Raw genomic sequence first — 15058 nt, 5'->3', positions numbered from 1 at the left:
GCTGGCAGTGTATTATGTGCACACAGATAAAGCAATAATGATTGTGACAGCAGGAAAACTCCAAACCAAAATGCACCTACAAATGGAAGGCACAGGCATATTTAGTGTTTCAGGGGGATATTTCCTTTAACTAGCAAGTAAACAAACTTCGAATGGCTTGAAACTGCAGTGATATACATCAGGAAAGGAGCGCATGCATTTGTCTTTCTTGCCTTGCGAGGGCTGCCTTTGTTGTAATGCGGATCTAGTTTCAGCAGTACATTAGATGTCCCACCAGACCATCTGCGTCCACTTGACAGGCGCATCTCCATGCCAACATCAGCTGGAAAACAACTCGAGGGCAATTCACCCGCTATGGCGAGCCACAAAAGGTTACATAACTCATCATGCCCTTCCCTCGATCTCAACGTATAGGGGGGGAACTGGATGATCATCATAGAATAACTGAGTTGATTAAATGTATCATTATAAATAAATGCATCTCCTTCTGCTCTGTTGTTCTTAAAGCAACAGAGAAGCTGAATTTTAACACATCTCCCATGTTCTAAAAGCTCCTGTACTATAACAGGAAACAGAGTAAAAAAATAAAGTAAAATCTTGTGAAATAAAAGAATGAAAGTCTTACAGTATGAGGAGCTAGACGTAAGGCTTAAGGCAGCTTGTTGAATAAATATGGCTGGGTGACAATAATAAATAAAATAACGAAGCTGGATATTTAGCTTCCAAAGCACACTCAATTTATCAGTATGTCTAAAATAAGGAAGGAAATTGTGTGTGCTAATGCCGCCACTGCTATCCAAAGATGTTTTAGGACTATAATTTGCTCGAATCATGTGCAATTACTCATTTCAGGTGTCGCTTTTATCACGTTTATCAACAGATGCCCCTTTTTGGAAGGGCTCAGGCTAAACCTCTCTTTCATTACTAGAAAAGGTTAGTTCCTAAAATAATCCACCTGGGTATGTGGCATCTTTCACGTGTCATCTTAATCCACACAAACCTTTTTGGTAAATTTCTGGATTATGCAAACTGTTAAAGACAATGGCTAGGCTTAGAAATGGGTTACAGAATATTTTGCGTCACCTCCGCTAAGAACAATGGCAGAGCAGGGAAGCAATCATTGCGTGGCACCACCAGGAGATTTAAGGTAGAGAGGGTTTTTATGGTGTGAATTTCACATAAAAGTGCTTGAGAATGCTATGATTTATAAAAAGCAGGAATATGTTTTTCTTTCTTCAAGGAATGACTAGGAGGAGCAAAGATCAGCTGGCAAAGATTTTTAGTTTTTTTAGTTGTTAATCTGCCACAAAAATAATGGTGACACTGTTGACAGATGCCACCAGGGCTGGCTGAGGTCAAAGTCCAGTCAAAGTCCAGTCTCTCCAGACTTCCCGGATGCTGCTCCCCTCATCTGCTTTATTTTTGTGGCCTTGTAGAGACGAGGGGTGGACGTCTCTTTTTGCCCACAGCTGGTGATGAATGCTTGTAATTTATGTAACCTATGAATTAAATTATTCATGTCATGTTTTACATTTTTGGCATTTACCCGACACTCCTATGCACAAATAATATAGCAACCTTTTTTTATGTGAGAAGTCAAGAGCTCTGCCACACGGTTGCACTGTTAAAAAGCTGCAAAATGCATCATTTTGTTGTAATACAACCATCTTTGCAGCCGAAGTGTGGCAGTAAAAAGACCCTATCCAGTTAGTATACCGTCTATTCCAAACCTCGCAAACGACTTGGAAATGGCTCTAAAATGGAAAGCCGACAAATATATGAAAAAAGGTAAAAAGATACCACTTAATTTGGAAGAAAATGAATAAGGAAGTCCAAAGGAATGAAGATCAATGAGAATTTCAACATGAAACAAGTCTATGTAAGATTGCTTAGTGAACATCCTTTGGTAGATTTCACTGGATCAAAGCAAATTAAGTTATTTACAGGACGAGTCTATTTTAATTTGATCTCTTTTTCTTTTTTTTTTTTTAGATGGCACAAATTTACAGTACATCGTTTCACAACATTCAGCTTGCAAATCTGCCAAACCTAAGTCAGTTAGTGCGTGTTTGTGTATAGCTGAAGTTGTACAAGACTCACGCGCCACTGCAGACAGACAAAAAAAAAAAGAAAAAAAACTAGAGCTGCAGTGATCTCACTCTGCATCAAAGATCATAGACAGGAGAGAGGAAGAGAACTGGAGAGAGTGGAGAGACTGAGAGAGGAAGAGCTGTACGCTGCTACACTGAATGTCTTTTCACATTAACGCTCCTCCTCACAAAATGAATACAGTCTAGATCACCCAAAGCATTACAATAAACTGCCTTGGACACAACAAAAGAAAGTGAAAGTAAGGGAAAGAAATATGAGGACAACACTCCATTCAATTCATTGCTATACAAAGCACATATTCTAAGAAGGGACATATACCTCAAACACTGAGGTATAACAGGACGTCAGATTTCCTTTTACTGACCGTCTCTGCTACTCAGTCTCAAAAATGGCAAGAACTATGTGACGTTTCAATGTGGAGCAAATCTATTGCTAGGCAAGGGAGAATGGTCTTTATCATATTCATGCCCATGGAGATTGGTTGAGCCAGTGCCTCTGCTGGGATAACCGCAGAAAGCACTGAAATAATCATGGCTCACGGTCAACGGTAGAAACATGATCTGCGGTTGTGGCATTTTAGACATTCTGCGCCTCGACCCTGAAACCATCTCATCCCAATCATGATTAATGCAACACTGAAGCTGCCTCTCCACCCAACGCAGTGTTCATTAAAGGCAAGTTTATTCAAAGCCCATATTAGGGAAACTAGATAAATAACGTAGCTATGTAGAACACTATGCTTTAATTTAAAACATGATTCAAAAGCAAATTGTATAACTCTTAATTATGCTGCTATAATTTGTAGGAAATGTGAAGGCTACCATGGCAACAGGCGACCCGAGAGCAACAAAATGGAGGGAAAAGCTGTCAGCCCAGTTACTCTTCAGAATACATCAATTTTAGGAAGCAAATTGCCTGAGTGTTTGCTACTGTGAAAAACTTGCCATGGCAACAGTGTCTCTACTATTTTGGCTCAAAAATCATGAAAACTGGAAGGTGGCCAGAGCGCCGAAGGGAAAAGAGATACAAATGGGAACATTTAATCCATACTCTTTGATTTCAGATGTCTATCCATTTAGTAGCCTATATCAAACTCAGCAGCGTCCATCTACTTAAAGTAACACAGTATTTGTACTTTGTCTGTCAAGTATAAACAAAGTACAGATATTTGTTGTGGGGTCATTGGCACAGGGATTTGTTGTTGATGAGTTGTTTTTCTTAATTCATTAGTTGCCGACACAACTCTTTTGCTACTCGGACTGAATGTAGGATAAGGGAATGCCGCACCAAAGCAGCAATATGGTTTCCCCAAATTTGAATGGATGCAGAGTGAAGGAAAACAATTTGTTTCAAGTGTCAAGTGTGGAGTGTAACCTCTGCAGAGCAGCTTGGATAGTTTGGATAATCTTTCAAACATCTACCGAAAAGAAAAAGCTTGCACGAGTTGTACAAGTAAAGACGAGGTTGATTTTGAGACTACATCTTATTCTGCCTATTTTGGACACAGTAATATAACTTTTTGGTCAAAAATATCCTTTCTTAGACTTCAGAAAGCTCCTCCACAGCCACAGAAGACATTATCCAACTGTTTTCATAGGTTGAACAGTACTCTGTGAGATCAGTAAACTGATCCTCGTGTGTAAAAGAAAACTTTAAAAAATGTTTAAACATTATTTCAGATACTTAAACATCCCTTTAGGTACTTCTTATCCAATGTAAACTCTCCTGTGTTTTGCTTTTGCTAATCAAATCATCTTACATTATCTTTATGGTCAGAGACTGCACTGAATGTTCCAACATGCACTATGCTAAGTCATGCTGACCTCAAGATGAGCCATGATCCCATCTAATTATTGACCACAAGGGTACAGCTTTTTCCACTCTCGAATTAGCCTCATAAAAAGTCCCATTTTCAACCTCCAAATCAATTTCCCGCACACTTAGTCCCTGGCTACAGAGAAAGCAACAGCAAACAACACAGGGGAAAGTGGCCGGTCTACATGAAAGGGTGCATCCAGTCAATATTAGGCAGTAATTAACAATAATCCAATCCAATACAACAATAATATGATATTACTTAAGCCTATTTGTGGGTTATAAAAGTAGTTTGTAGGGGTATCAACGTTTCTGAGGCTTTGTTCTTGGCCTTCAAACCTGTTTCCTTATGCAGCGTGTCAAAACAAAATTGCTGAGATGAAGCAGACCAATCCACATTAAAAGGGTTGTACTTTTTACTCTGTCTGCACGCAGGCAGCTTGACCAGACAAAAACACGGTGATATTTCAAACAGGATGTGTCTGGATGAGAGTGGAGGGCATTAGGCAGGTTGTATTACCCGAGTTCATGAGCACAGTCAGATGCTGGCCTGTTCCTTGGCCCTTGGTAGAAACTGCAGGCAATGACCCGGTGTCCCATCTTCTGATATTTAGAGGAAGGTTTAAGAGAGCCAAACAGCAATGTTTTAAGAGATGTTCTAAGAAAATGACACCAGAAAATGATTGGCCATCGAAGCAGTTCAAGTGAAATGTATTTTACACACTGAAAGACAGTATGGTACTGATTCCTTTTTGGCACAATTAGTAGCCTGGTAGAGAACCTTAACACTCTTTTGTACCGGCCAAAACAGAGACAGAGTAGCGCTGAGTAGAGCTGCAACTAGATGCAAAAACGTTCATCTCGGTTTCCCAGATTCCAAGGTGATGTCTCGGCTTAAAAGCGTCATTGGCTCCATTGGTCCTTGTGTCCTCTCATTATCATCTCAATAATAATTATTTGACATCTGGTCATGTCAAAGCTTTTTTCAAACAAATCTTGACCTTTCTTTGCCCCACAACTATAACCTATTACCTTTTATAGCTAAGGTCTTAGAAAAAAGTGGTTGCTAAGCAGCTTACAGCTGTCTTAGACGGGGACAACACAAACAACACAAGTTTCAGTCTGGTCAGGGTCTCAAATGATCTTGTGATGCACGGTGACGCAGGAAGAGCGTTCTGTGTTGGTACTATTGGATCTTAGTGCTGCTTTTGATAGTGAAAAGTCTATATTTCTCTAGTAAGGTAGCAGAAAAACTTGGATATTGGTACAGAAAGGCATTGCCTCCTGGAGAACATTGATTGTATCTGCACTAGTAATGAAAATTGTAAAAGATACCCAGCCCCAAGCACAATAGGAAATTAAATAGCTCAAGAAAATTTGTTGACTGGCAATCATAACCACAAAGTAGAGCTCCTGACACGATACATATTGCCAGCATACGAACAAAAACTGAGTAATCGACCATCCATGTGAGGCTGGTTTCAATGAGACAAAGTCTCAAAAAGTACAAATCCTGAATGTTTTAAGCTACGCAAGACCAGTAGGCACAATCAGTGTCAGCAGACTCCACTGTGGAGCCGATGTGGATGTAAAAAAAAACCAGGGACATAGACAAACTATGAACTAAGTGAGTAAGTGCAACCCGACTGTGCCAGCTGCCTCCTACATTCTTTTTTAAAGCTGGTGCATGTTCGCAGAACGTCTAAAATAAGGATGAATGGAGCCAAGACTGAGAAGTGAAAAAAGAGAAAAACACCATGACTCAGACCATGTCTCGCGGCTCAAGTTATTTGTATTGCTGGAGTAGGTGCTAGTTTAGAGGGGAAAGAACTGGGCTTGTGGCCAAAAGGTCACCAGCCTGGTCTGAGGAGAGAAAGAGTATGACGAACAATCTCCCTCCCCTCAGCAGCTGCTGTTAAGATGCCCTCGAGAAAGGCACTTAGCTGACTGCGCTGCTCGTTGGCAAATAGCAGCGCACTGAGGTTGTACTAGGTTGCACAAACCTGAATTACGGCATGAAAGTGTTGCAGTGTTAGTGCACAATCAGCCATAGTCAGATTAATAAAGGTTAAAAAACAGTCATCTGCGAAGGTGGAACAGAGAACATCCACTCTCCCAAAGCTCCAGTGGCTGCCAGCTGTCTGCCTCCAGGTTTGCGTCCTTTCCAGCAGGACAGACAAAGGGAAGATCAGAGGGAGGGATTTTACAAATGAACACTAGACTGATTTAATCCTAAATGTTCCGCGGGATTTGGTGTACTTCTAAAAACGAAAATCATCACTGCACTCTCATATGGGTATCATCGGAACCGGAGTTAAAAACAAGCCGGCTGAGCCGAGGCCCCAGCCTTCCCTGATTCATTAGTCTGCACCAGGCCTGTTAAAACTCTGACAGGTTCTTTTGTTCTGCAATTGTGGGACAAGAGGAGAGAGAGCCCTTGAAGTCAGGAGTCACTAATAAACATATCACAGCTGTGACTAAGCAAAATTCTCCAAAGAAATATATATGCACTTAGATTTAGATTTAGACACAGATACAGTATGTTTCCTGACTTAAAGCATTTAAAACTGATATCGTTGTTACATATCCTGTTGCTTGAGATTCTTTATATTGATATGACATTTAACAAATGGCCAGTTTCTTTTACTTAAAGTTGAAAATTCAAATTTAGTTTTGCTAAAGAATCAGTACATATATCCTCTCTTTGTTCTGACTTTTAGCTGTTAGAAGGAATTTGAATGTTTTTTTTTCCTGCTGTTATACTTACATTAATGTTCTCCTGCAGGCATTATCTTTTTGGTGGCAAGTAACAATGTCAGTACCATAATTTGATTGGTGCAATATTTTTGTGGGTGGGCGCTAAAAGCCCCTCCTTTCTGTAATGTGTAACCACAGCTGCTGATGACTCAGTAGATGTTGAAATACCATGAACGAAAAGTGAGAATCAGTTCTAAGGTCAACAAGCTAGCCTACTTGCCAGCTTGCACTTTCCGAGAAGACAAACTCAACAGTACCCAAATGTTGGATGCTGGAGTGGAACAGATGTCTTAAACCACACTTGATGGCAACATTGTGGGCTTGTTAGATGTCACTCAACAGCTGCCATGAGAAACTCCCACCCAGAGGCTTGAAGCTTAGACACTGTTTCCAAAAATATGTCCAAAACGATTTAATCCTCTTTTGAAAAAAAAAAAGGGAAAATTATGCATAATAGCAGGAGTATCATTGTGAGGAGAATTTATATTTAAGTTTGACTTTAAATGACTATTTCACAATTACTTCTGTGTGTGTGTATCTGTAAGAAATTATCACATTGTATACAGAATACCTACAGTAAGAGAAAGTTGACCATCGGCTGAGTTTATGACAGCAATGCACACAAATAAACATTCTTTATGTTCCTTTCTCTCTGTAAACGTGAAGAATTTGTCCTTTTTGTTGCAGAAGCTTAAGAGTAGTGAAACATGTTAGTCATCTCATCCAAACCCAGTCTGAATCCATTCACTGAAGCCCAAGAAAGACTGAGCAGACACGAATCAGTCCAAACAAGCTTACAGTATACTGATGACAAGAACTCAAATGCAAGCTACTGATGGACAACAGTGCATCTGAACAAAACGTAGTCGCCACAGCAGAGAACTATCTGACACATCTTCTTCCCAGCCTATCAGTCCAAACTTTACATGAGCTCACTTTTTACATCCACTGCTACAGAAGTACGAGTCAATCACGAGGTGAAACTACAGGGTCTACTAACGGGCCAGCAACACTTCCCAGTATGGAGGTCCACAAAACACTGTCTCCACACCATCATAAACCCACCTGGCAGTGAGATGGGTGACAGCTCGTTATAGCCCCCGAAGGAGGCATTGCGGATGAGTTTGCGTCCGTCCGGGTGTGGAGGTCGAAGCGATGCTGTCCCGCCGCACGTGGAGAAACGGCGACGACTTAGCAGGCCCTCCTCCTTCATCATGGGGCCGACGGGAGCTCCCTTGGTGTGTGGGAGGGAAGGAGGGAGTGGGTTGGGGGGAGTGGTAAGGTAACTCAAGGGCAGAAGGTCGAGGGGGGGTCGTGAAACAGTCCGATCCGTCCCACGCAGCTAGGGAGCCAAGCGAATAAAACCAACACACACACAGAGTAGCTCAGACAACAGGCATTGAACCAGTGCAGTATGCTGCTTTCCTCTACGCTTCCTTCAGCCGACTGCTCCCTTCCTCCCTCACGCTCACACACTCTCAGTCTCTGCTCGGCGAGTGTGTATGTAAGCAGCAGCCTGTAAGTACTTAATAACGAATAAGCTGAGCCCCTCCTACTCCCTCTCCTCCGGATGGGTGGGAGAGCTGCATCTTAGCTTGAAAATAGCACTTATGTTCCACATCTCAGTTTTCTCTTCTGCTCGGTCTCTACGTCAGCTACATTTTTAATTCATGATTTTAGTTTCAAAGGAACACTTCACAGCTTTTCAAACATATTTGAATGGATTAGTCATTGGGCTGGCATGTCTATGGCGTCTACGACACCTGTTAATATTGTCTAAATATTGCTCCGGGCAGATTTTGTTTCACTGTGACAACAGTAGATGATGGAAAAAATAAGGGGAGGACTTGACTAAGATAAATATCTTTTTATTCTCTCACAACAGCTATAGAAATTGAAAACCACATTTTGGACAAAAACAAATTCCAAATTTTCACATGTAGTAAACATAACCACAGCACTTGTCAGAGTCTAAAACAGATGAAACCGATGAGTAAATGCAACAAGCAGAGGCATAAGCTCAAGCTGCTACTGATATCCCTGCCTTCCAGCGAGTGGCTAACACAGCCAGGTAGCAGCTAGTGTGGCTGTCCAGTGGACTGCCCAACTGCCAGCTAGTGTGGCAACAGTACAGCCATTGGGAGTAGAAAGGCAGAGCTTTCAATACATACTGGTACATGTAGGCAATGTGGTTTAAGCTCTGTACAGAAGAATTCTGACCAATCCATCAATCTGAAAGGCTCTTAAGAGGTTGTTGTGTTAATGGCCTACATAGATCACAAGTTGTTCATGAATATCCACATTAATAGCTGTGAAATGTCCCTTTAAGACATTGTATGTGCATGCTCTCCCTCTTTGTAATCATGCTTTTCTCTTGTCCTCATCACTCAGTTAATACAGCTTGTAAACTGACTGCACACACACACACACACACACAAGCACATACAACCACAAAAGGTAAGCTCTATTGAGGACAGAAGGAAGTGTCACACCAGTATGTATTACTATTTTCCCCAGACATGAACCAAGAAAATCCGATGACTTTCACAGGCTACTGATCAGACCAACAAACAACTACAGGAAAGTTGATCAATCAAAATTGTAATTGAATCCAATATTTACATCTACATATTGTCATATTTTACTATGTTCAGCTTTTACAGCTGGAGAGTCAGAATTCAGATTCACAAAGTGTCAGATGGAAAATGCTCCAGTGTAGCGGTGGTGTACACTGAGTGCAAATTGCTTTGCCAGCAGACATCGGACACTTGTTTGCTAGAAATGTTAACTCAATGGTGCAAATCCAACTGTATTTTCGGGAACAAATGTGGCATGGACCAGAGGAAAAGCTGATGTATTGTGATATTTTTCAGATCCCCTGCAGAAATGGGGTTCTTTCGCCTGCTGTAAGTAGCCTTGTTATGTAGTTTTGGATAAAAATTGTCTATTTGCTATGCTGAAGGGCGTAAAAGATGATTAAGGTAATCAGAAAGGTTCATGCCAGGTGACAACATAGTGTGCCTTGAAAAAGGATTCTGCAAGGGCACTAGCGATTACTGTATCTCTGCAGAAATGAATAGGTTTGGCATTGGGCCTCATCTTTGAAAGCCAATCTGCGAGGCACATTGTCTGCTGTTGATCCCTCCACAGTCCGCTGGCATCTTCATCTTCCTTTCAGCTGACCTGTCCTGTATTACTCTTTCATTTCAGCCCTTCAAAACACTTAGGCATTCTGCTGACATCATACCAAACCTTGCTTGCCAACTGTCCATGGAGACATGTCATCCGAGATCGCTTGGAGAAGTAAGCAGCGTAATCCCCTCCAAAACAACTGTCCCTGAGCTAAGTGATGAATCTTAAAAACTGATAGATCTGCAGCTCTGCCGGCCTGACTCAAATGTGCTTTAATTAACACAGGTAATTAGGATGTTCTGGATGTATAATTCACATCCCAGACCTAATTAACCCGCTTGCAGAGGAAAAGTCAATTTCTGCTGGTCCAATGGCATTTGAGAGGCACTTAAGAAACATTTGCTAAGTATAGTCATCATCTGGGTCATTTTCCAAGTTATTTCCAGTAAAGCAAGGACTGACTATTGTTACAGAGTACTGATTCTGGCAAATAGAGCTAATCCATATTCAACCATGGCTTTAAGCCACTGTAAACATTCAGCCCTGCCTCTTGTCTTCCTACAAACTCCTGCATTCCTGGTTAATATATGCTTCACATATATGTTTCAAACAGGCACAAATAAAAACACTGACTCTAACAACACATTTTCAAGTTTTAACCACCCTTCTCTAGAAAGCATTCCTGTCACAGGGACGTGCAGAACTATTAAGCGTATAAATGTGAGCATTGTTTGAATATCAGCTCCTTGGCTTGACTGGCCGGATGGAGTTACTCGTGCATCACGTCTAACTGCTCCAGCACTTTATGTCTCGCAAGTATCAGGTGAGCTGGTGTCAGGTATAGGGGGTGCTGCAATGCCAAACAGGCCAGGACAGTGAGGTGAAGTGATCTAAAGCTGCCCTGTGGAGTAGTAACCCAACACAGGCGTTGACTCTCACTGAAGGGGCCAAAGTTATTGTTATTGCCAGATTTGCATCCTCAAAGACGGCATGATCTGAGACTGCCTCACTACAAAATACCTAGACTACTACTGGATTACTGAAATTTGCTTCAGATATCCATGGTGACCAGAAGATGAATCCTAATGACTTACTCATTTTTCCTCTAGTGCCACCATGAGTTTAACATTTGTGGTTTTGTGGTGGAATGTCTCGACAACTATTGGATGGATTGCCATGAAATTTGGTATTGACATTCATGTTCCCCTGAGGATTTATTGTAAAAACTTTGAAGATCTTCGCTTCCCATCTAGCGCGATCGTGAGGTCGCAATTTTAATTCATTTATCCAATACTTTGCTTTCTGTCCAAATACCTGTAAAATTAATGGACATTCTCATCAGCCTCAGCTGTACTATTTGTTGAGGGCTAATTAGCAAATGTTAGCATGCTACCATGCTAAGTTAAGATGGTGAGCACGTTAGCATTTGGCTCAAAGCATTGCTGTGCCCAAGTTGAGCCTCAGCAATGCCACGAGCAGGACTTATTTATCCAATAAACTTGCTACTACCTAAATAAATTACAGATGTGAATTCTCTTAAGAAAAGATACCACCACAGACATGAAAACCAAACAAAGCTTTCTGACCTGATACTCTGTTTTGTTCATTTTCAGATGATATCAGCAAGAAACCTTTTCATCGCACCGATGGGAACATGAAGGTCAGAACAGACGATAATCCTGCTTCATAAAATTTAGAGTGAATAAAATACTTTCCACAGAACAGCGAAGCTCAAGGAAACTGCCTTAAAAGTCACGTGTCAGGCAAGAATAAACCACGTCAACACTGCAGACAAACTTTGACACAGTAACCCACGGGCTGCGATACATCTGACACCATGCAGTGCAAGTGATACATCCACTGCAGACAGCAGGTCACATGCAGACAGGCATATCTAGTCTTACATAAAGGCTACAAGGAGACCCTGTAAACCTGGGATTAGCTCCGCAACAAAGAGGCTTTTTGAACCCTGGCCTACAGGCATCTTCTGCTGTATCCTTCTCGTCCCAGTCTCACAGTCACGCACTTGACTAGAAGAATCAATGGTCTTGTTTCTGTCCACATGACAACTTTGGCGAGTAAAAGCCATTTTATGTTGGCGTGATCTTCATTCTGTCCTCATGAGAGGCACCTCACGCAAGACAATGCAGACATACAAAAGCACAATACAGAAAGCCATGAGACAGCACTGGTTGTAAATCGTTGGGGGGGGGGGGTTCATGTGAGCAGGGACAACTAGGACAACAGAGATGTCAAGCTGAAACACTAACAAGCGCTACCATGTCAACTGGTACTACTTCATACTGTACCTTGCTTTCCTTCAGGCTAAAACTTTAAGAAAAATGTACCAAGGTCAAGTGTCGACAGGACACTTATCGCCCAAATCATGCTACAAACCCCCCAGCTTTAGATCCAGGTTGTGTTAGTCCAGACAGGCCTTCGGCTGTCCGAGCAGAGCTCAGGCCCCAAGGCCAGGATATCCTCCATCACCTTCGTCCTTTACTTCCACAGACTCTCCGCTATCTACAGTGCATATCTCCGCTGTCAAGCCTCGTCCCTCTTAGCGCTCGGGCCTCCCGGGACTCATCCACTCATTGGATGAGAGCGTGGGCGGAAGGAGGAACACTGGATTGGCAGTGGCTGAGGGTGCAGATAAGACCTGCCCCCTCCATGTTGTTAACCCCGTCTGACGGAGTATAATCCCTGCGGCTGAGCTTAAATCCATGCTGACCCCACCTGCTCTCTCGCTCTTGCACTCCCTTGCTTTCCGTCTCTCCCTTCCGTTCAACTCCCTTCCATTTACAGTATATATTCTTCACCTCCCCGTCCTCCCTTCATTTCTTTGTTTTTAATCTCACTCTTATCCTCTTCATTACATCACTCTCCACCGCTCTGTCACTCTCCAGTACAGACAGACTTTCTGTTTACCTGGAAAGAGGACGGTAAGTGAGTGAAAGGCAGTTAAAGTGAGAGTGGCTTCAAAGCCGATTGAAGAAGCCTTGTCAAACAACCTCCCGGGTTTATTTTTGTTCTCGGTGAGTCATAAAGAAAAGAAGGCTCACTTGGCAGCCAGACCACGGACACCGGAGTTTGTCTGCGTGTATGTGATGATGCAACAAAACTCCGATTAAACTAAATAATCCAAACAACACGACATTATGAAAGCAGTCTGAGTCAGAAACTTATAATATACAACATTTTATTATACATTTTGTTACTCTCTGTTAGAGAACTGGATGCTGGATTTTTGAGGCCAATGATATTTGAGAGTTAAAAGAAAATCTGATAATGATGTAATGCCATAATTATTTGGTTATTACAGATTTGTGACCAACATATGTACTGAGCGGGACATTTTAAGAGTTATATGGTGCTGTGGTTAGCACTCACAGCAAGAGGGTTCTGGGGTTCGAACCTGCTTGGGCCTTTCTGTGTGGAGTTTGCATGTTCTCGCCGTTTCCTCTGGGTGCTCTGGTTTCCTCCCACAGTCAAAAGACATGCAGGTGTGGATGCAAGCGTGAATGGTTGTCTGTGTCTGTGTGTCCTGTGAGTAGCCTTGTTTCCATAAAGATATTTTTATGTGCATTTTGAAGTGCAGCATTAGAAAAGCTGTATGGACGGCAAAATTCGATAAAGCTTCCTCAATTGCGCAATTAAGTTTTTGCACCTGCTTGAGCCTGTCAGAAAGAGTTGATGCGCTAAATGGTATATTGAAACGCCTTTGCAGATATGAGAATCACAATTTGGGTTCTACACCTCCCCTTTTTTCTTTATGTGCAAACCTGATAATGAAGATGTCAGGTCCTTCTTTGGAGAGAATCTGATTACTGACCAAACTCCATGTAAACAAGGGTTTCAGAGAGTGATTACTTGTGCATAAATATAGCAAACTGGTCAGTCAGAGGTGAGACACTTCACTCCTGGGGTTCAATCAAATGTAATTATGTTCCAAACAGAATTCATGAGCTTCAATTAAAAAAAACAACAAAAAAAACTTGCTATGGAAAATTACTAGGAGAAAATAACACATCATAATCAATCTTCACACCTTAGCTGTGAATTTTCACACTCCCACAATCTTCTATGTCACTGCAACAGTCATCACCTTGTGACTCTGGAGTCTGTGCTTCTTAGTGAAACATACGACTGAACGGCACATTAAACGTCTCATAATTTATGACTGAAGCCTTCAAACTAAAAACAAAAAAGAAATGACTGGATCTTTAAACAACGGTCAAGATAAAACACATCAAGGCATAGACTGTCATCACTTTGACGCAAGACCAAGGGCTAGTCGAAGTAAAATCAGTTGCCATGGATACCAATTTTGGGCTGCAGGGATTCGAGGGTCAGAAAAAAAGCTTTCATGCTTTCTTACTGACTCCTGCTTCACAGACGCAGTTCTGGTTAGGAGGCTGGTCAGAGAATAGCCTCTTATGCTTGTCGGTTTGCTGCTAACAGAACATGCTCTCTGGATGCTATTTGCCAAGGAATGAAGAAAAAAAAATGAAGTTTTTAATTTCATTATACTAACATGATTCAACTGGACAAAACAGTGTGCACAAAGTCGGCTTTCGACAGCTCTGTCTGTGTAGAGTGCATGACGACATGTCTTATTCTTGATAAATAGACATGAACAAAAATAACTACACACACAGAAGTCTGATACACCATATGCCCAGAAGCCAGCAGTTAAGCAGAACAAGATTTTACAGAAGCTATCACAAGAGATTGTTGATGTTGTTGTATGCACAAACACATATCACACTTACAAATGTGTGATGGGGAGTCAAACAGAATAATGTGTGTTTTATGTTGTGTGGAGGTCAAAAAAGAGGGATGTGTATTTATTTCCATGTTATGCTTACTCCCTCTTGTGGTGAGAAGTAGGCTTACAAAAAACTCACTGAGCTGTCTCAAATGTATTCATGCACATGGATTCAGCCTCTTGTGACAATTAAATGGGAATACTTGAGCTCCCCAACAGTTGAGCAATCAAATGTAAAAGGCAACAATCGAGTATTGATGAGCTGCATGTTTGCAATGACACACTTTGATTATTAGGTCATGTATTTGCAAAACTGCAACATTCCCATGGTTCATCAAATCAAAACAAAAGACATGCGACCTGTGATACTGGCTGCTTGGTTAAAATGTTAAAACCCAGATGGTGAGCTGTTTTAAAGCTATGAAGCTTCTTGCCCTGCCATCACAAGAATCAATATTTCTATCTAAAACAAAA

At 41.6% G+C, this 15058-nt stretch overlaps 1 protein-coding gene across 2 annotated transcripts in view; it reads right to left on the bottom strand.

Annotated features, from left to right (window-relative positions):
* The window catches only part of osbpl8 (oxysterol binding protein-like 8), a 66165-nt gene that overhangs the window by 15462 nt on the left and 35645 nt on the right, over positions 1–15058 (bottom strand). Inside the window, exon 1 of one of the 2 annotated variants that reach the window (XM_070928878.1) lies at positions 7750–7900. The exons of the other annotated variant lie outside the window; for it this stretch is intronic. Within the exon in view, the coding sequence (XP_070784979.1) occupies positions 7750–7900 (151 nt within the window). Of the gene's footprint in view, positions 1–7749; positions 7901–15058 lie in introns of those variants that run through there. 2 annotated transcript variants of the gene reach the window in all.

Source organism: Enoplosus armatus, chromosome 22, assembly GCF_043641665.1.
Source record: "Enoplosus armatus isolate fEnoArm2 chromosome 22, fEnoArm2.hap1, whole genome shotgun sequence".
Taxonomy (NCBI): Eukaryota; Metazoa; Chordata; class Actinopteri; order Centrarchiformes; family Enoplosidae; genus Enoplosus; species Enoplosus armatus.
The sequence above is the reverse complement of the archived record's forward strand: the minus strand, read 5'-3'. Positions and strand labels throughout refer to the sequence as shown.